Genomic DNA, 22114 nt, shown 5'->3' on the forward strand with positions numbered 1-22114 from the left:
TAAAGGCTCAAAGTATTTGAATAACTGCAGATTGCTCAGCAACTCTTGCCAAAATGCTTCCAATTTCTCCCAGAGTAGGCAACCAAAACAGAATCAAAGTAGCACCCCCAACCCCCCAAATAACAACAGCCAAGCTTCCAGCTAATCTCAAATATGAGATGGGAGTGGAGCTTAATATTGGGCAGCTTGATAAACTAGCATATAAAATTATAGATTTGTTACTAAAAATCTTATTAAAAGGCAATAGGCACAGGAATCAGTCCAAGAAAAAAATGAAAAATTAAACAAAGCAGTTAAATCTAACAAAGCAGTTAAGTCCAAAATCTATGAAGCAAACAATAGTGAGAATAGCTGACATCCAAGGAAGGTGCCCAGCCATCCCAGTTTTGCCTTTGTAGCGACAGACTGCAAAGGCCTTTGATGGGTGCAAAAAATTAGAGCTTATATATTGTAAGGTGTGCCCCAAAAGCTCATGTATGAGACAATGTAAGAAGTTTATAGGAGAAATGAGTTATAGAGCCTTAACCCAATTGAAGGCAGGTAGGGTGTGGCTGGAGGAGGTGGGGCATTGGGGCATGGCTTTGCAGTACTTATTTGTATTTGGTGAGTGGAGATCTTTCTCTCTCTCTGTCTGTCTCTGTCTCTGTCTCTGTCTCTGAGCTTCCTGATTGTTATGTGAGCCACTTGCCTCCACCATAATCTTCCAGGATGAAGACTGCTATCTATAGATTTGAGTACCTCTGAAACTATGAGCCCCCAAATAAAGTTTTCCTCCTCTACAGTTTTTCTGGTTAGGTTCTTTAGTCACAACAGAGAAAAAGCTGACTAAAACAGTATCCTGTAAAGTTTAAATTATCTTTGAGCTATTTTAAACTCTGTAAACTGAAGAAAAGTGATAATAATGCATGTTTTATGTCTATGGATATGTAAATTGTGTCCCTGGAATGCAACTGGCTATTGCTGGGTGGATACAGACTACTTAGTCAGCCTTACATCTTTATGTAAATTCATCTTTGGGTTCTTTATTTGACTCTAGAGCTGTAGTACTTTGTCTTCTCCTTGGAGCCTGCTAATAACTCCTGTTTCTCTCTTATTAATGAGTTAAATGTAATATCTGATTCATGCTGTTTATGTGTTTGCATATATTTTGTGAATTATCCTTCAACATCTGTGACAGTCCTTCTTTATACTGGACTATATACAGGAATTACATGTCAGTATCTTGATATGATTATTAAAAGTGCCCCTTTACTCTTAAGTTTCCCAGTTGGGATAATACATAATCCCCACACTTTATGGGCTTCAAAGAAATATTACACGACTAAGATTAATAAACAGGATATGCCTCTACTTGTTATTATTCAGAATAATATACTCTAAGAAGCCATAGAAAGTAAAATACAAATAAGACAGTATACAAACAAAACCTCAAAGGCTGCATAATAGAATGGCCTACAAGAGGTGATGAACCAATAGCAAATCACAGATACTTTTGATCAATTGGGAAGATACTGATTTCTGGGCAAACAACTGCTCTGGGAAAGATATTTTTAAAACCCATTAGTTTTCACTAGACTAGTCTTATTTTTTCCCCCTGAAACCTTAGAAGATGATCAGAAGGCATCTTACTTGCCCCCAAACTGACATATAGCTAAATATACTCATTCCTACCTACCTAGTTTTATGCTTACACTGGATTCTGTGAAGTTTGCTATTTATCACTTCATTCCAATTATAAAGATAAAGGCATATCAGAAAAAAAAATAAAGGGGAGGGAGTTAATTAAAAAATACAAATGTGAGAAAAAGAACTAGTATATTGTTCGGCAACAAGACAGTGACAGAGAAACAGCCTTCCTTGTTGACAAGTGAGAGATGACACAGTAGGTCACAATGTACACAGCTAATTACAGTAATAGTCTAATATTCTAGGGCTCATGTTGTGCTTTTCTATGTAGAAAACTTTTCTTTTTTTTTTTTAAAGAGAGAGAGAGAGAAAATTTTAATATTTATTATTTTTTAGTTTTCGGCAGACACAACGTCTTTGTTTGTACGTGGTGCTGAGGATCGAACCCGGGCCGCACGCTTGCCAGGCGAGCGTGCTACCGCTTGAGCCACATCCCCAGCCCGAAAACTTTTCTACATATAAAATTTTTCTACGTGTAAACTCACTCCACAGTAAAATGCCAAGATGTATGTGACAGTCCTCTCCCCATTTTACAGATGAAGGAGACTAGGGCAGGTGCTTATATAATTTGCCCAAGGTTATGTGAAAGTAGTAGAAATGGGATTTGGACACAGATGGTCTGATTATAAGCCTGCTCTCTTGAAATGGAAGTATATTTGCAAAATTAAGGTTTAAAAGTATTTTTTGATGAATCTATCCAAATGTGAACCCACAGTCCATCATTATAATCATTACAAACAACCTCATCTTCTTGCTTCTCTCTCACCCATGGCAAATCCCAGGCCTGGATCTACTAAATTACTTGCCTTTTCTGAACCTAAGCAGCTGTGGATGAATATAACCGAAGAAAATTACTCAGACTGATTTTACTTTAAATATTTGATTCAAATCTCAAATGTCCAACTTCTTGGTAATTGCACTACATTCCCTAATAAACTTGCTTTCTCAGAGTCTAAGTAATTTCCAAGTAAAGCCTTCTTTCCCATACCAAAACTAATTTTCCCTCCCTGTTTTAGTATCATTTGACCTTACCCCACACTTCATTGAAAAACTAAAAACCACTAGATTAGGACTCCTTCATCTTCCTACTACTACGTCAGTAATCTTCTCTCCATCTGTCCATTGGTCTTCCTCTCTCCTGTAACTGAGAAGTATCACTGTCCTATCAATGGCCGATTCTTCCCAGATCCTTCCTGTAGAACTTTGTGCTACATTATAGAACAGTAAAGCTATTCTTGACAGAATACAAATTTTGTTAAACTGTCATGTATACACATAGACACACACACACACACACACACACACACACACACACACCGCTCAAAATCACATTTTCAACTGAGTGGAATGGCTGCTACCCAGAAATGAGGCGAGAAACTTCCCAAGTTAGATAGTACAGTAGGTGACAGGTGCTTTTAAAAGAAATAGAAAAATGAAGTTAACTTTGAAAATATCCACTTTACATAATGCCTAAAAAGTTATATCTAGGAATTAAGCAAGGGTGTCTAACTAATCATTTCTGCATTCAGACTATTTATATTAGATTTATAATATAAATAGTAAAAGCAAATTTTGGTGACATCATTTATTTGAATAATCCCTTCTTAAAGATCTAAGAGGTGATTTACTTATCTTCAGCTCAAAAACCCTCAATCTTTGTTTCACTTCATACCAAATTAAATGAAGAAAATGAAACACCCTGTGGGTAATGTCAGTCCTCACCCAGTTGTATGTGGGCTGTGGGGTGTTGGGGAGATGCCGGGGTGGGGGAAGGAGATGAGGAAACTTTGTGGCAAGTGACTTACAGGGTCTTCAGGTTATAGGCAACTTTTAAAATACCCCACAAACGCTTTCATCTGTTCTCCACACTTTCAAAGCCAGGAAATCTCAGATAATATTTTGGAGACACAGGAGTACATTTAAGGAAAAACAAAAAAGTCTGAATGTCAACATTTGAAGGAGTAAAAGAGAACTTTGTTCAAAATTCAGATAAAATACATGAGCCATCCAGGAGTAGTGGTGCACACCTGTAGGCCCAGCACTTGGGAGGCTGAGGCAGAAGGATTGCTTGAGCCTAGGATTTCAAGGCCAACCTGGACAACAATTAGACCTTGTCTCAAAAAAAAAAAAAAAAAAAAAAAAATCTTGCTTGAGAGTAAACCACTATGAAGGTATAACATCTTCCCTGAAAAGTGCCATTATCTCCTCATGATAATGAAGACACACAAAATGAAAAAACAAAGTATAAGAAACAATTGGGAGAATTGGGAGTAGGTCCAAATACACAAGCATGTACAGGGATGTAAAAAATAGGCTATAGTGCATACAAAAATACAGAACGCCAAATATTGTAAACATGGTTGTAGAACATTGTTTCAAAACAATAAGACCAATTTTTTTGTATGTTTGTTTTTAAACAGAGTGATAGAATTAATTACCTAATTTGACATGCCGAGGTGTGAGGGATAGGTACTTGTCTCTAGGGCACTGGAAGACTGTCTCAAAGTAAAAACATGCACATACTTGATAAACAAAAAGGAGCCCCTACCTCTGTAGGGGCTACTTGGACCTAGAACCTATTGAGAACATTATCCCCCGCACCCAGCTCCACCACCATTTTCTGATGCTCAGACTGGGAAGGCTGAGACCTTCCTCAAGAGACCTGCAGGTCAGCTGTGAATGCCCAGGTGCTGGGGAGTCTTGTATGCCCCTGACTTCCCCGAGGGGGCCAACACCAGGGTTATGTTCATACCAGAGTTAAATCTGTCCTGTATCCTTTTGGTTTCCTTTTTTTGCAATTATAATGTGCACTTTAAAAAATTATACTTTATCTCTTTCATTTATACACATTTTTTTAAATTAGGGGTTAATTTAATTTTTTATACAGTTACATGAAACTTTTATTGTATTATTTTACTTTATAATCAGCACAGAAAAAGATATTTTATTCATTTTAAGTTTTTAACCATTATTCTGTACTCTTGTTAATTTTAGTAACAGTGTAAAACATGCAATCTTTATAAACTGAAGTTTAGGTATGTTTTTTCTTGTCTTCATGATCCCATTGGCAATCCTCCTCGAGTGGCAGGCCTTTATTTGCTGCATCCCTAATCCTAAAATCAAACTGTATAGGAAGGATGATGGTGTTATTAGAATAAAATATTCCTAAGTAATTTAGAAGATTCCAAGCCAACATTCCACTGCTTGGCCCCAGCCAGGTACAAATGAGTGACAGGAAAGAGAGTGCTCTCTTTTGACCAGTACTTTTGATCTGACTTCTTCTTTGAGTGGGTGAGTAAAATGTTCATGTCAGTACTATCTTATGAAGACAACGTCAACTCCACCTGAACGATCTCAATAACCCAGGACACCGGTAAACATACTAGAAAGCTCCCAGGGATGGTTTGTTGATTGCCCGCTGCTGCCAGGCAGGCTGTGCGCTTGCTGTTTGGTTTTCTAGCTGGCCAAGGTATGCTCATTTGTCTAAAGTTGCCTCCAAGTGCAAGAGAAGTTTAGTGATCCCCAGGTGCTTACATTCTTTCACAAGGCAATTTCGTTCTTACCTCCTCATCAGCAGAGTTGGCCTCATGAGTTTTAAATATTTATTTTCAATAAAGACAGAGTCACAGACCATTTCTTAGGAAAACAGACTCTCCAGTACATTTTCCTATATTCTATTTAATTTATTTATAATTAAAACCCCAAACACAAGCTCCACAATTGCAAGGAAATTCTCAGTGTGTCCCAAGAGTTCTCCACTTTAAAAAAATCTCAAACCAAAAGGACACTATCCCTTCTCTTGACAAGGAGGAAGAAAAATAAAGACTGCTATGATAAGTCTTTCAGAGAAAAATGTATTTATTTTTCATTGTTAATTATACTTTTGTTGCACATTTTGTTCTGGGATAAGTTTTCCATAACCTTTAAAGATAAAATTCCCTTTAGTGTTTTTTGCTGTTGTGGTACACATGTATCTTTATTTGCATTGACTTTCATGTTAGGCAGGATAAATCTGAGTTTCCCGTTTGGAGCTGTCTTCTCTCTCCTTATTTAGAGAATGACTATTCTACCTTCCACCTATATTGTCCAAGCTGGGGCCAGAATTCTTCTATAAAACACTCATGAATTCTTTCCTCTACATAACACATGTAGTTCTACCAAGACAAACATATGTAGTATAGGCAAATGACACATAAGTTTACTGGAAGGAAAAAAAAAAAACTACCCGCTCCCCAAGATTTAATTTACAACTATAAACTTCTTTGTTCTTTTCTTCCCCACCCCCAACAATCTACAGGATTAAGACAGAAAGAAGGGTGCCTTGGGAAGTAAGAAGCAGATCTAAAAGAAGTTGGCAGGATTATCAATAATGAGCATAAGAATAGAAAAAAAAAGACATAAAAGGAAATGTAGTAAAAAGAGGAATTTTTTTTTGCAGGGTGGGGGGCGGGGTACCAGAGATTGAACCCAGGGGTGCTTCACCACTGAGCCACACTCTCAAGCCCTTTTTTATATTTTATTTTAGAAACAGGGTCTTGCTGAGTTGCTTAGGACCTCGCTGAGTTGCTAAGTCTGGTTTTGAACTCGATCCTCCTGCCTCAGTATCCCAAGCTGCTGGGATTATAGGTATGTGCCACTTTGCCCAGGCAAGAGGAAAATTCTGACTTAGAACTACTCAAAGGGAAAGTCAGAACAAGGGAAAGAAACACAAGATCATGATGCTTACAGGTAGGATCAATTCATTCTGGCTAATGCCTTATGCTTTTGTAATGCCAGCTTTAGGGAATGTGATGTGTGTGGCCTATGTAATTGCAGGTTAGTAAAGTGTTCATGTCAAAACTGAATATGAGATTGTAAACTGCACTTAGAATTCTATAAAGAATTAACGTCTGCACTGCAGATGCCATTAGGGAAATGGAGCTCTGGAACTGTCAAACTGTGTCGGGGAAGCCCAGTCACAGGAGTAGGACAATCATTTGTACCAAGTCTAAAACTCACTGAAAAGTAAAGCATTTGGGGTTTGGAGAAGATGCCATGGGGAGGAAAGGAGAACCATCCTTTCTACACCCTACTCAACAGGCTCAATCACCAACAGGTTGGATGTGCAGATCACCAGCTAGGTGGCAAGACCCAGGGCTTTGTTCCCATCTTACAAACAGAATTCTACTTGGTGGCAGAAGTCTCCTTGCCTAGGGAATGGAGAGGGCTATACTACACGATTCATCTCCCCACCTCAGAACTCCTTTAAGGTCTTACGGGCAGGATTGTAAGAGAGCAATACTTTCTTATCTCTAGAAAAGCACCCCAATCCACCACCAGACCACTGTATGAAATTTTCTTAAATATACATAATAGAGATTAGTCTGTGGAAAGGCCCTCACAAAGACAGAGTGACACTGGAAAAGGCTAGGATATCAGAGAAAGTAATGGCTCTGTCCTCAAACAGCTGTACATAGTGGGTATGTAATAAATGATAACCAGTGTACAGCAAGAAAGAAAAGGTGTTTGCTCATATTTTCTTCACTGTTCTTCTCATTCCTAAACATAATCTTTTCCTAGCCAAATTTTCTATGTAATTAAAAATTTCAGAATATAGGGGACAGACCTGCATAGCAGGCTAAAGCTAGAACAGTCCCTGGGTTTAATGCTACTTTGTCCACTTACTGGACATGCAATCTCAAGCAGACTCTGTGTATACTTATTAATTACTTATTAATGTATTTATCAGTTACTACACAGGGGCAATGATAAAACTATACTTCACTATACACTCTTTCCTTTAAATGTTAAAATAAATTATTCACGTAATGCCCAGGATTCAGCATAGTGTCTGACAAATCAGTGTTCAAAATGGAATTTACTATAATTATCATTATTATTATTATTATCCACTACTACTACTACTACTACTACTACTTCTTCTTCTTCTTCTTCTTATTATTATTATTATTATTTGTAGAATAAAATGAGAAGGAATCACATTCACAGGATTAATGTGACATATGAGGAAAGTTCAAACAAAACTTTTATCAATTATTATTTTTACCCCTCAAAGTCCCTGGATATTAACTTTTAGCTGAAGACATGAATGACCTGTCCAAAACACAAAAATAAACTGGGAATTCACAATGGAAGAGATCTGGCTTTTATGGTAGATATATATATATATATATAAAATAAAGGTAATAGGAGCCAATTTCAAGTTTTCTTAAACTCATAGTACCTAAGCTGTCACTGGACTATATTTAAAAAAACTAACCAGAGCATATCCAGAAAGTCTTCCTTGTAGGCAGCATGTATAATTAAAGATATGTTCCAACTGAAGATACTGCTATAGTTTGGAATGTAAATATCCCCCAAAGGCTCACATGTCAAAGGCTTACTCCTGGATTGGCACAGTTGGGAGGTTTTGTATCTTAAAAGGTGGGGCCTACTGAGAGGTCTTCAGGTCACTGGGCCCTTGTGTTGAAGGGCACTGTGGGACCCCAGACCCTTCCTTTTCTTTACTTTTGCCTCCTGGCTATGAGATGAGAGTTTTTGCTCCTCCACCTGCTTCTCCCAACTTGAGCTCTTGCCACAAGCCCAAAAGCAATGGAGTCAACTAATCAAGGAATGGAACCTCTAAAACTGTAAGCCAAAATAAACTCTTCCTCCTTATAAATTTATTATCCCAGGTCTTTTTATTATCATGGAAAAACTAACAGATATTAATAATAATCCCTTCATATTAATAATGAAGGGATTCATGCCACATATACTATTACAGTTCAGAATTATATTTAATCATTTTCTAAAAATGAGTCATGGAATCACTCTCTGTATTACACTTAATATACTTAATTATTCTTAAAATACTAATAAAAATTACCTAGAAAAAAAGAGAAATGCATTGGGAAGCCACCAAAGTATATTTTAACCAATCTGTAAAATTAAAATAAAAATAATTTGTCCTCTTTTTCCTTTCAACATTTTTACTATTTTTTACTGTACTCTAGCATTACAGCACATTTACAAAAGTACGTATTTAAACATTGAAAATGAGCTGGGGTCTGCTCAGTAGTAGAGTGCTTGCCTAGCATAGTGAGGCCATGGGTTCAATCCCCAGGACTGCAAGCAACCAACAAATAAAAACAAAACAAAACATTGTAAACATCTAATATTTCTACTTGAAAATTACTTTTTGGTTGGCCAAATTAATATACTAAAATTTTTCCAGGAAATTCCAACTGCATGGCAATTATGCTTAATTTCTTTTTAACATTTTTCTTCAATTCACTTGTGCAGCCATGCCAAAAAACAAAGAAAGAAAATGTATATTAAAAGCCTTTCATTCATTCATTCATTTGCTTATTAGTTTATTTAGAAATTAAATTTTGTTTTCAAAAACAATTCTTCATGTAGAAATACTGGCTTTTATAACTCTACCACCTAAGTGTGATGTTTCTTCTTTATGAGGAAATAAACTATTATGTTATACAAAAGAACAAGGAATAAAAGATCCTGGTTAAATAAGTTTTATAAAAACAGGAAAGTTTGCTCTATAGAGATGGGAAAATTTTTGAAATATTTGAACACTGAAAAGACATCATTTAACACTGAAAGTATATATATTTAAGAAAATTCAGTCATTTGCTGAGGATGTAGAAGATATTTTAGGATGGTTTAGTTCTAAAGGTCATCATAAAAATATTGAGCATCCTTGTGTTAAATATATATATTCCAAACCTGGTTATAGCTCTAGCCAATAAGATGTCAGATAAACTAACTTTTAATGATGGATTGGAACTCATGAGTGTACCAAGTGCCTGATGAGAACTCACAGGCTGAGCAAGAATAAACCTTACAAGATCCTATTGAATTTATAAACATTGTAAATTAGAGAAATTCTGACATATACTATTTAATCCTCAGCCATATAAAACTGATCAGACATACAGATATCCCTTATACTGTAACATTAAGGTTTGACTTTGAAAGTCCTAAATCAAATAGAAAATCAAGTGTTTTATTGTATAAAACATAAGCAAGAAAGATATTTAAGGTTAAATATTTTCTTTAGTAAAAAACAAAAATCTATCTTACTAGATCAAGTTTTTATTTTTAAAAAATAAGATGGTAGAGGATTCTAGGAATTGAACCAATTAATTCTAATAAATTTGCATATGCATCTAGATTTTATACAGTACAAGCATTAGTTTTTTATTGCTGCCACAATAAAGTCTCCATGTGTAATATCATAACTGGCAAAATGTTCCTCTCCAGAGGTTCTACATGATTACCATTTCCTTGCCTTTTCCAACTTCTTGAAGCTGCCTGCATTGCCAGGTTCATGTTCTATTTCCTCCATCTTCAAGGCCAGCAAAGTGGCATCTTCAAATCTCTCTCTGAGGTTTGACTCCTACCTCTCTCTTCCACTTTCAAAGGCCCTTGTGATTACATTGCGTCTATCAGGATAAGCTCTGTAATTCTTCAGCTGATGTGAAACCTGGATTCTCCCCTGCTATGCAACCTAACATTCACAGGGATTGGATGTGGGAACCTTTTGGGAAAGAGGTATTATTCTGCATTAGATTTATATCTTTTTTTTTGGAGGGGGGGAGGTATAGGGGATTGAACTCAGGGACACTTTGCCACTGAGCTATATCTCTGGGTTTTATTTTTATTTTTTACTTAGACAGGGTCTCACTAAGTTGCTTAAGGCCTCACTAAATGGCTGAGGCTGGCCTTGAATTTGCACTCTTCCTGCCTCAGCATCGTGAATTGCAGGGATTATAGGCATGCAGCACTGAGCTTGCCTCAGATATATATGTAAAACTGTATCATTCAGTTCAGGTCAATAATTGCCTGAGCAAATTAAAGTTCTCTAATACTATTACTATCATCATCATCATTTGGAAAACAAATGTAAATTTTTTTTAAGTTTTTCATTTGAATTCGATTATCACATCTGCTCTCAATAAAGATATGCCAATTCGGTCAGTCTCTTCTTTCCATTCATGCTTATACAACTTGGACACCCATCAATTGGTTTGATACCTTTGTTCTCAAATTCATCACAGCTCAGTATACATACATTGTGCTTAAATAAAAATATTAAAATGTCACAAGATAATGTGACATACATTGCTTATTATATTTGTTAAATGTTATGGCCACAGTTCTTTTTTTCTTTTAAACCTGACAACATATTTCACACTACAAGAAAAGACTCATTACCAAATACCATTTCACTAAGATTGACTTTACACACAAATTTTTTCAGGAAGAGTAATTCCAGAAATGTACTTTACTAGCATTGGCATGGATTTTGGGGATACTGTACCCTGTTTTAGAAATGATGCAGAGGAAACTTGGCACAGAGATTTTTCCCAACTTGTCTGAAGTCACACACGTAATCTAAGACACAACTGCCTCCTGATAAAGTGCATTCTCACAATTATGATGCAGTTCTCATTACACACAAAACAAGGTCAGCTATGACACCTCTCTGTATTACACTGTAAGTTAATTGCTTTACCAACTTGGATTCAAGGGATTACAGAAGTAGTATTGCATTGTTCTGTCTTATACACTATACAGATTAAGCCAAGGACCAAGTCCTACTAAGATGCTGAGTACATTAAACAAAATATATAAAATATCACATAAGAAGAAGAAATGATACAAAGAAAGGAGAAGCTATGTTGACGACAAAAAATGATGAGCTTCAACTAATGCAGATGAAATTTCCTGAAGACAAAGAAAACCTAACCAAGGACAAATATCACCCTGATTATTAAACTGATTTCCTTCAAATATTAAATATATTATTAGTTTCCTTCAGATAACAGAACTGAATTCCATTTTTCAAAGTTATAGGGGGCACCTCTTATGTTATCAATAAAACTTTATTGTCTTGGTATCATAAAGGAGAATTAAAATCAACTTACTTGATGTAATAGGGCACTTTATTATGTGAAATGGATCTTTGCCATGGCAGCTGGACTGAAGCTGAGGAAACAAAGGGAGATGATTGGAAACACGGCTAACGCAAAAGCCTCTCACCTTAATGAAAAGCAACTGAATACAGTTTACAGCAAATCCAATGTGATCAGCTTTGGTGTTTGAGCTCAGTATCTATAATTAAGAAATGCACTAAGCCAAACAGAACAGTTCTGAGATTCATTTGAAGTGAGGGAAGAAACAACACCACTTCAATTTCTAATTCCAACTAACTGAACTTGTGGATAAAAATACTTCCTCAAAACTCAGGTTTTATTGTTTATAATCACTATACTTTAAAACTTAGTGCCATCTGGAAATTGTATACATTTTATATTCAGACTAAATTTATATATCCAAACTAGATTTCTCCAGCCTGACTTTTCCAGATCACTAACAATATTCTTTACTTTGCATCATGATCACAGGCATGGTTATTGGATACAGATGGCATTTAAACAAATTCAGATACATGACATAAAGGAAAAATAAAAATAGGCAAAGGGTTGTAAAGAACCCAAGCAATCATCTGAGCAGAAGTGCAGATACTTTTTTATCATCTGAAATGCACAGAAAGCATGGACTTCTACTTTTCCAGCAAAAATTACTATTATTGAGATTGTATGTCTTTTAACTGAGTTGCTTAATTTTTTTACAATTCCATTTACTTTTTATTTATAAAAACTGTTTTTCCTACAATAAACCAATTATTTTATGACTTATTGAAGAACAGTAACCCATGTGAATCTTGAACTATGAAAGAATTTTGCTAAGTGAACTAGTAAATAAAATCAAATACAAATTTGTAAATATCACTAGACCTTCATGTAGTCAGTTGTCCCAATGATTTTTTTTCTGAATTTTATATTACATTGATAGCTTACAAATATATAGCATTCTAAACTTTGCTAAGCAGTTTCAAACCTTAGCAAAAAGCCAGCAAGATACATATTAAAGTCCCATGTGATAGGGAGCTAAGCTCATCAAAGTAAAATAACTTTCCAATGAGTGTTAACTATGAAACACAGGGTGGAGCTCAGATGGGACCTCAATACTTCTTAATACTAGTCCAGCAGGTTTTCTTCCTCTTTATACACGTAAGCACTCCCTTCTCCAACAGAGTTCATGAAAGTACAAAAAGGGGATGAAAATGAGGAACTAGGTACATTAAGTTTCTCATTAGTGCCAACCTCATTTCAGTGTTGGCACCAGGCTAATGGGTCAGTTTTTCTATTGTGCCTAACTAGACAGGCTTCTTTTATAACAGTGGCTAAACTCCAAGAAATATAATAAAGCCAAAGATTGTAAGCAGCTAGGGATAATAATTATAAAATTTACTAATTGAGATTTTGTTTATACTTCTCCATTCATTTTAATAATTGTTTTGATTTGAGTAACTTCCATTTCCTGGGACCATCAGCACTAGACAATAAAAGGCCATGTGCTTGAATTTCTCAATATTTCATTTCTTAAAGAATGTGAGCTTAATTTCTTTAATGAAAGAGTGGGTATGAGGTGAAAATGTAGGGTTTCATTAATGTAAACAGATAACTGATCTTTAGAATTTAGAGTCTCAATTATTTATCATTTCCCCTTTAATTTTGTGTTTCACATGCTATTAAGTTTAAGAAACTTGGAGTGCTTAATACCTAATGAGTATACTGTAAATTTATTTATATTATCAATACTGGTGATACTCAAACTAAAAAACGCATCCTGACCCAGAATACCAGGAAGGACTACACATTGATCAAAGATGGAATACCTCACGGCTCAACTTTGAGAAGCTAAAGAGGGGTGTGTGTGAATGACTGAGGAAGATTCTCACAATTGTGACAGAAGAGGCCTACCTCTAATCTGAATTAAAGCAGTAAAAAGGATTAAGAGGAAATACAAATGTAATCAATTAAGTAGAGACATGGAATTATACTTCATTTTTCTCTGTGGTTATTGATATAAAGAAGTTGTCATAATTGAGAAACACACTTTGCCCTCAGTTTTAAACTTTACTCAAATGGAATTAAACAAATTGCTTTCTTACATATATTTGCCAAAGGAAATGAAAGAAAAGGAGTTAATATTTACTGAAAGCATTTGTGCCAAGAACTGGGCTAGCTTCTTTGTGTAACTTGATATGCTTTTTCATTTAATTCTCAAGGTAATCAGAGGATAGATATTGGTATTTTAAGACCAAGAAATTAACTTTCAGAAATTCACAGGTCTTATAAAAGGCAGAATGAATATTTAAACTCAATCTGGGTAACTCTAAATTCTAGACTCTTTCGTATCCTCAGCAGTGAATAATAAATAAAATACAAGCTCAGATTATTTATTTAAGATCTCATGGACTGTACATAAAATTGAAAATTCCAGCTGGAGACTATTTCATAAAAATCTACATATGTGCTTTGCTAAATCCGTAATACTTGTCCAGAAAAATAGCTGAGTATGAATGCAGCAAGTCTAATAAACCAAAATATTCTCATTTAAAGATTTATAGAGAATTTTTTTGTAACTTTAAAAGTTACAGGTGTGGTTTAAACCAATAAGCACTTTTATGAAGGAAAAATCATTAATATCTTAAAATATAAAAGTGGATTTTTTGTGTGAAAAGGTCCTAATCTTTGCACATGTCAAAACAATGGTGACATAATACTATATTTACTTATCATAACAAATGGCCAGGTGCAAAACCATATCTAGAAACAAACTCATTTGTGTTTCCCTTCAGCGATCTAACAGTTATTATCACACTGTAACAAATAATAAGCAATAAACAACACCTTAATTAGTGTTAATATCTCCTTACCTAACAAAAGAACATGACATCTCCAATGAAAGTGGAAGAATATGCTAATTCATTCAATTAACGATTACTCAAATTTATTAGTACTTACTAGAGAGAAAATGCTGAGAGGATGGTCCAAAATCTCTATGGGCCTCTTGAAGCTGTTTAAGGTGATCCTCCACAGAAACCTACACAAATACACACAAGCCAGATGAAATAACTTGATTTTAAGACAATGTCTTTAATAATATTCTTGATTTAAGTACTACAGTAAATGATGCTATCATCCAAGATATTACTGACTATATAAATTCCTTCTCTACCTCTGGTATCAAAATAACAGTATGACCATCAACTTCTGGTATCTAGTAATAGTTATTAATGCCAGGTACTCTTTCAAGCAATTTCTATGAATAAACCCTTTTGATTCTCTCAAAAAAAAAAAACCATATTAGATAAGTATTCTTTTGTTACCATTTTACAAATGAAGAAACTGAGACACAAAGATTTATCCAAGAAGTTAAAAATAGCAAGTGGCAATGCTAGCATTCATACCCTGGTCATCTGGTGCCAGAATCCATGCCCTGTTAAGATAACCCCTTCTCAGGCCGTATGCAGCTTCTAAGGCACCTTAAGTCAAGGTATGGTCATGGGATCAGAGACTACTCATCTGTCTTTTATTTTAAAAAAAATGGTAAAAAGTAATATGGAAAGCACATACAAAAGAAGCCTACAGTACTCCAACAGGAAAAAATAGATGGATAGATATGTATGCAGACAATAGAGAAATGAATGATTGAGTGAAATGAAAGAAACACAAAACATAAAGACAGGTAAGTATGGAATGTCTTCTGATTTTCTGAAAAGTTTGCATCTGATCATTTCTACCTAGGAATAGGATACCAGTAGACTTATGTCCTCTATGCTTGCACAGAGTCTACCATGAGTTCTCCACATTATAAAAATGCAAAGTTGTTATACTGAGAAATTAAACATATATCAATAATGATTGCACACAGCCTACTGACATTTCTATTTCCGTTTCCATGTTCTTTGCCTATGCAGTGCTAGTCAGCTGATCCATGTAGATTGACAACCTTATTTTCAGCTGCCTTTAAATGAAATTTGTGTTTATACTGAAGACCTGAATAAGTCAGCTGTTATTAGTGGGCAACTTGTGTGTGTCTGTCTCAGTGGGCAGCTCTGGTTTCTCTTGGTTAGTTATTTAAAATGCTTTAGAATGTACTTTATTAAGATAAAAAAAAAATCAAAAGACATACTTTCTGAGTAAAGATGCTATTCCTGAAATTTAACAACACAAACTGCTAGCATACCTTTTTCTCTTCTTATCCAACCTACAACTAACATCCAAGCTCTAGCAGTTACCAGGATCACAGGAAAGAGAGAGCATTCTTTAAAAAGAATGCTCTTTTTAAAACATAACATACACCCATAAAAGAAACAGAATGAGAAGTGAATCATGATAGGCTACAGGACTCTGCACATGAAGATAATGAATTACAGAAATAGAGCAGAAGAAAAAAGAATAAAGGTCAAACATTTCTGTAAGCACATATGAGTTTAATTGATTTTTGTCTTACTAATCCCGGATTATTAACATTTTTTGTGAACATAGAAAAGTCTATCAAAAACTGCACACTCATTTCTTACCTCTTCAATTACATTAAAAAAATGCAAACCATTGGGTATTTTGATGTTTGAATTAATAGAAGAAACCTACTATACTATATTATACCTTTCAAATAAAATGCATTGAAATTACATGCTCATGTTGTTAGATTTAGGCCCAGACAATACAGAAAATTAGTAAGAATTATTTCTCCAATCTTATATTAACCTACTAATTTTCAGAGGGGAAATGTGATTATTATGTTTTCTGGGGACTGGCCACTAAATGTAAAACAGTGCACCAAGACTGAGCCATAAATTCTTAATGGGCATGTAGAGTTGTATAGTGGTTTGCCAATGGTGATACCTGGGGACACTCAAAAGAGGTGTCTGTGGTAATTAAATCTAAAATGAGCAAGTAAGGTCTAAAGCCATTAAAACAACTGCAATAGAACAGCTCAGCTCTAAGAGCTAAAGTTTTTTTAATGTGCTATCTGGAAAAACTAATGCATGATACCTAAATAGCAAACCAGTCAAAAGAAAAAGAATGAAAGCTTTCTTAATTTTTCAAAAGAAAAATAATACAAAATGAAGGTAAGACAAATGACTCTTTATGAACCATTCTAGGGAAAATATTTCTGTGGCCTTCTATAGATTCCAATAACTGTGATTTATTTGATCCTATATAATTCTCTACAAATACCATATGGAAAGCACATAAAAATTATATTAAAATCTTTATTCATACATAAATGAGGTGCTTGGATTCAAGATACCGAAAGACAAATTCTTGATGTTCTCACTTGTTCAATTCATTATCAGATACCATCAAGAGAGAGATGACAGGATGTGGTGGAATGTGAGGAGGGGTTTAAAGAGAACCCAGGTTGCAAGCTGTATCATGAAGAGGATAAGCTGATACCTGTAAAAGTTTCCATCGCATATTAAGATCATCCAGCTGGCGAGACATCTTAAGAGATGGATGCAGGTCAAGTGGAGATAGTTGGCTGGACAAATCGTTCACTGCTTTAACTTTTAAGTTGATTGGTGCAATTTCTTCTCTAAACGCCTGGAAGAAACAGACCCCCCCAACACACACACACACACACAAAAAAAAAAAAATACGTCATTGGAAAAGACTATAACAAAAGCTAGAGTTTCCAACTTTCTGTCACAGACAGTGGTAAGGCCCAATTAGATCTGTCAACTGGAGTTGCCCACTAAGTAACAGCTGACTTATTCAGGTCTTTAGTAACTCGAATGATCCGCCAGAGTCACACTTTATAACACAGAGCCTTTCAATATGTGTGCGCAGGGAAAAATTATAATGCAACCTCATGTAGATGATTATGCATTTGCTCCATAGTCCTTATTGAATGTAAATCTGTATGGAAAATGTTTGCCTTTATTGTCTACTTTACTAATCTCTGGTCTAGATTGTATCTTTCATTTTCTTTCATGCCTCCCCCTTTCTATTTTGATATGGTGACAATATTTTCTTCATCTGATTCAGTAAGTTAATTTCAATGAATTTTCAATTATAATTAAGTTAGAAGGTCAGTGAAAACAACTTTCCTGATCAAAGCCCATGCCCAGTCCACACTGCAGAGGTAGGCTCTGTCCCTTTCACAGTTGTGGATAGCCCTGTCTGTGATTGGTGGCGGGCAAGAGGAGCAGAGCAGATAGGAAAAGAGGCAAATGAGTTGTAGAACTGAGAGTTAGCTCTCTGAGCACAGCAGAGAGAGCTAGTAGGTGTGGGTGTCAGGGACGTATGAGAACAGGGGAAGAAAAAGATCAAGAATTTAGGAGCAATGACTGTCTTTGAGAACAAACAGAATAATGAGAAGGTTTTTCTCCATTTTCCACGTAATCACACCTACTTCTATGTTACATTCCCCTTTCCCAATGAGTCACGAGGTCCTGTGGATCCTTTTAAACACTCATCCTAGGTTTCTCAGGAAGATTCTGAGGCCTCTCCCTCCACAGCCTTTCCTAAAGACCCCTTTCCTGTGTTCTTGGAACTCTGGTCTCTTGAACTCAGGACTATGAGCAAACACATAAATTGGGGTTTAGGGTGGGCCATTTTGATTGTCTAAGGCCATACTGAAAGAATTGTTAAACATTTGAATATCAACCCTTATCAGAGCACTTACTGGCTCCAACAAAGAAAGAGAAGTTTGTCTGGAACAGCATTCGGCCCAAGACTTGCAATGCAGGAGGACAGAATTCATTTCTATTGATAAAGGCCTCCAAAAATTATGTTGAGATGAGATTAAGCCAGTACAGAATGGTGAAAAGAGCTGTGTCATTTTAATTCTGGTATAATAAGCATCTATTAGCACTATACCTCTGGTTTTATCACATCTCCATTACCCTCTCCTTACAGGCATGTACTTACGAAGGCTTTTTTATTTTTTCCTTTGCCACTCAAAGTTGAGTTAATAAAATAAAATTAAAAAATCAAAGTGTTCTGAAGAATAGAAAGATTTGTTAACACTACAGTCTTAATTCGGCTTCTTCCTAGTACTTATAAAAAGAAAACTTTCTTCCCTCCTTCACTCTTTTCTTCTCTCTTTCAAGCTTTTCTTGTTACCTTCCATAACTCCCCCTTTCTATAGCATGCCACCCCAAAACATGCTACTTTGACATATTTTGAACTAAAAATACTTTAAAAAAACAGCAGGTAAAAAAGTGTATTCTGACCCTCCAATGTTTCTTCCTGAAAGTAGGAGACAAGCCCTCATGGAAAATGCTGAGCAGGAGGAAAGTAATTTTTACCATCAATGATGAAGATTCAGATTATCAAAATTCTGCACAGCAGACTTTGTTAAAGTAACTCATCCTCCTTTAGTTTCCCCACATAATTTAATCAATTTCCACAACTGCTTCATTTTGATCAATTTAAAATGAAATTATTTAGGTTTTGCCAGTTCTTTGGGTCTTCAGAGTCCCAAGAGAAAGGGCCAGAACCCTACATACACCAACATATAAAAAGCAGGAGAATTCACAAAAGACAGGTGAATTACAGCAGTGCTGAGAGAGAAGGAGTTTTGTGGCAGTTTTTGTCTCTTCCTGCAGATGCTGGTCTTTCATGGATGACAGAATGTGCACACAGAGTTAGAAGCACATATTACAGTTAAATTAGCAGAAAAGCAGTCGTATGGTAAGAGAGGCCGTAGAGTTCCATAAAGGATTTACAGTTAACACTGAAGTATGGGACAGAGGGAAGTGTGGGTGATGGTAGGAAAAGGCAAGTTTTTCAATCTGGAATCACGAGAGGCCTAGGGTTCCTCTAAGATTCTATTTGTAAAAATTGTGGGACTCAAACCTCCATTTACATGGAAAAGCTAGAGAAACTGAGTTTCTCCAGTCATGATGTTTACTTTGTATATTAGTATTCTCTCCATGGATACCTTGGAAGACTTCAGAAATGGAACCAGCTTTTTAAATCAATGTCTCCCCATTTTTAGGTATCAAAGATTACCAATGAATATCTAGAAAGTAGTCTGAGATTTATATAATTTTAACCAATAACTAGTTTTATTTCAAGAGGTAATAAAGGGCTTTTAAAAAATAGATTATAACTTTAAGACAGGTGTTTTAAATCTTGAAGAACAATAAAGAGTTTAAATGTTTCCTCTCTAATAATGTTTTTCTACAGCAATCTGGAAGCGAGAACATGAAAAGAACTTTGACAAACAAGGTTTTTTGAGTTTTGTTTTATGACCAAGAGGACTCTTTTATCAAGAAAGTTTATCTTTTGCTTTTTAAGAGTTTCCAAATTAAAGGGCTTGAAATAAAACAAGTTGTAAATGCTTTCAGAAATGCCATGTGTTCTAGGATAAAGAACCAATTTATCATGTTTTGACGGCACTTTTCCTATAAGAGAATAAGAGTCTATGTGGCCCTCCTTGCTATAAAAACAGAAACATCTGCCAGTATCAAAGGTGCTAACTGCAGCTTGTTGGCAGGTGTGAATCTCAACCGTCTCCTGGTGGAAGGTGTATATTCTGCAAACAAGAATGATTAAGGACAATTTTAGGGAGTTGAAATTATTTGATTATCCCCAAAGATTTTGGTATCCAGTTGCTTTGACATATTTTATAATATTTAGCAATAATCAGTACTTATTTTTCTCTGGCTGTAGCTTTATCAGTATTTGGGGTACACTTTAAGAACCTGTAAAATATCACAGATGTTGGATTTATTTTATTTGGCTTAATGATATTTAATGAGTTCTTATTTTCTTTCCTCCAAATAAGATTGCAAAATATTTTAATCCACAGTGTAACTTCTTTCAATTAAAATATTAACTGTTTCCTCTCTAGCTTTTCCATGTAAATGGAGGTTTGAACAAAAGGATTTGGATATAGAGGTGGGTTAATTCCTTTAAACAAATAAGATTTACAACTCCCAAACTTTGGGGACTGTAATAATTCCAGATACAATTTTTATTTTTCCTCCAACACTATCATTGTGTCTTATACACTGAAACTTTCAAATTCAAATGGGTAAATTGCTGCTCTAAAATATGTGCAACAGAATATACTTTTTTAGCAAACCACTGACTTAAGGATTTCTAATTCTTAAACCATCTGTAACAATAAAAGAAATGTGCAATTTCCAGAGGAACTATGTTAATGGCTGTGTTTTCAATATGTTCTTTTAAACTTATATCCATTTATGGAAATGGTTTCAGGATACTAAGGTTGTTGGAAGAGGTCTATTTAATTCAGGGTAGATGGACACTTAATATAACTACATTGAAAAGTAGCAAATATCATAACTATTTTTATGTTTAAAATTTACTATGTAACTTTTAGAGCTTTAAATTCAAATAGTCTGTCAATTTTGTGTTTAAACTGCATTAGTATGAGACAGGTCTTTGAAATGAAAGAGTAGAACAACAGCAAAAAATCAAATAAAATACATGAGAACTACCACTGCATAGCTATATTCAGTTTGAGCAATTACCTTCAGCTTGTTATCTATAAAATAGGCATGATAATAACAACTGTCTCCTTGGGTTGGTATAAAGATTAAAAGAGACACACATGTAAATTGGCTAAGAACAATTCTTGGCACATAGTAAGCCTTGATGAATGCTAGCTATTGTTATCCTTCTGTCTACAAAGACATGTATTTACTTACGTAATTTGCCTAAGTATTCATTTAATTTTTCAGGTCTTCTATCTTTCAGCCACATGCATATAAAGTAAGAATGTCTTCCAATAGCTATGCACAAAAGACATGTAATTTTTGCAATAAAAATTCAATGTGTACTGGACATTGTTAGAGGAACACTTAAGTTTTCCTTGTCTTATCTCTTGATTTGATTCATGACTACCTAACATATAGTTTATATTACTACAAAACCTACTACACTCTAAATCTGTTATTTGTGTCTCTTCTAAACTTCATTATGTTTTTCTCTGGAGATGTTCTAGAATGTGGGAACCCAAGGGTAGATTGTGGGTCTAACATCTTACCTGGGCATTCCTAACAATGAGTGGAATTATAGCCAAACTCATCCTTTACTAATATACTCAGACAATAAGATAAAGTTTATAGATGAGAATTTCCAGTAAAACTGCATGTTTTGATTAAACCTCTAAATCCAACTACCAGTTCCCAGGAGATGTGGAGTAGAGGAAGCCACAGGGTATACCATGTGGATACAACCTTGCAGAATAAGGCAGTGAGCAACCCTACAAAGCAAATATTTGTTTCTTCAACAAATAAACTGGAAGTGAAGGGAAAAAAAGGAAGAAAGGGTTAATCTGGACATTAAAAGGAACTTGAAAAATACTTTTTAAAAAAGCAGGTATGCCTAATCCACACTGTTTAGAGACAAACAGTTGGTGAAAATGCATTTTTTTTTTAAGTAAATTATCACAAAAGTCACCTCTGAGGTTACTGAGGGAAGGGTTCAGACTGCAAGCAATACGTGGAAATCATCGTCACAACTCAACCTGGGTTGGGGTTGCAGTGGTGTTGCCTTTAAAACTCCCTTATAACAGTTCATATACC

At 35.2% G+C, this 22114-nt stretch overlaps 1 protein-coding gene across 5 annotated transcripts in view; it reads right to left on the reverse strand.

Moving 5' to 3' along the window:
* Positions 1–22114, reverse strand: part of Utrn (utrophin) — a 508059-nt gene that overhangs the window by 77515 nt on the left and 408430 nt on the right. For all 5 annotated transcript variants that reach the window (XM_076858171.2, XM_076858170.2, XM_076858169.2 and 2 more), the window contains 3 exons: positions 17007–17153; positions 14565–14643; positions 11616–11676 (listed from right to left, as the gene is read on the reverse strand). In XM_076858171.2, coding sequence (XP_076714286.2) covers positions 11616–11676; positions 14565–14643; positions 17007–17153 — 287 coding nt within the window. The remainder of the gene's footprint in view (positions 1–11615; positions 11677–14564; positions 14644–17006; positions 17154–22114) is intronic.

Source organism: Callospermophilus lateralis, chromosome 6 (assembly GCF_048772815.1).
Source record: "Callospermophilus lateralis isolate mCalLat2 chromosome 6, mCalLat2.hap1, whole genome shotgun sequence".
Lineage (NCBI taxonomy): Eukaryota > Metazoa > Chordata > Mammalia > Rodentia > Sciuridae > Callospermophilus > Callospermophilus lateralis.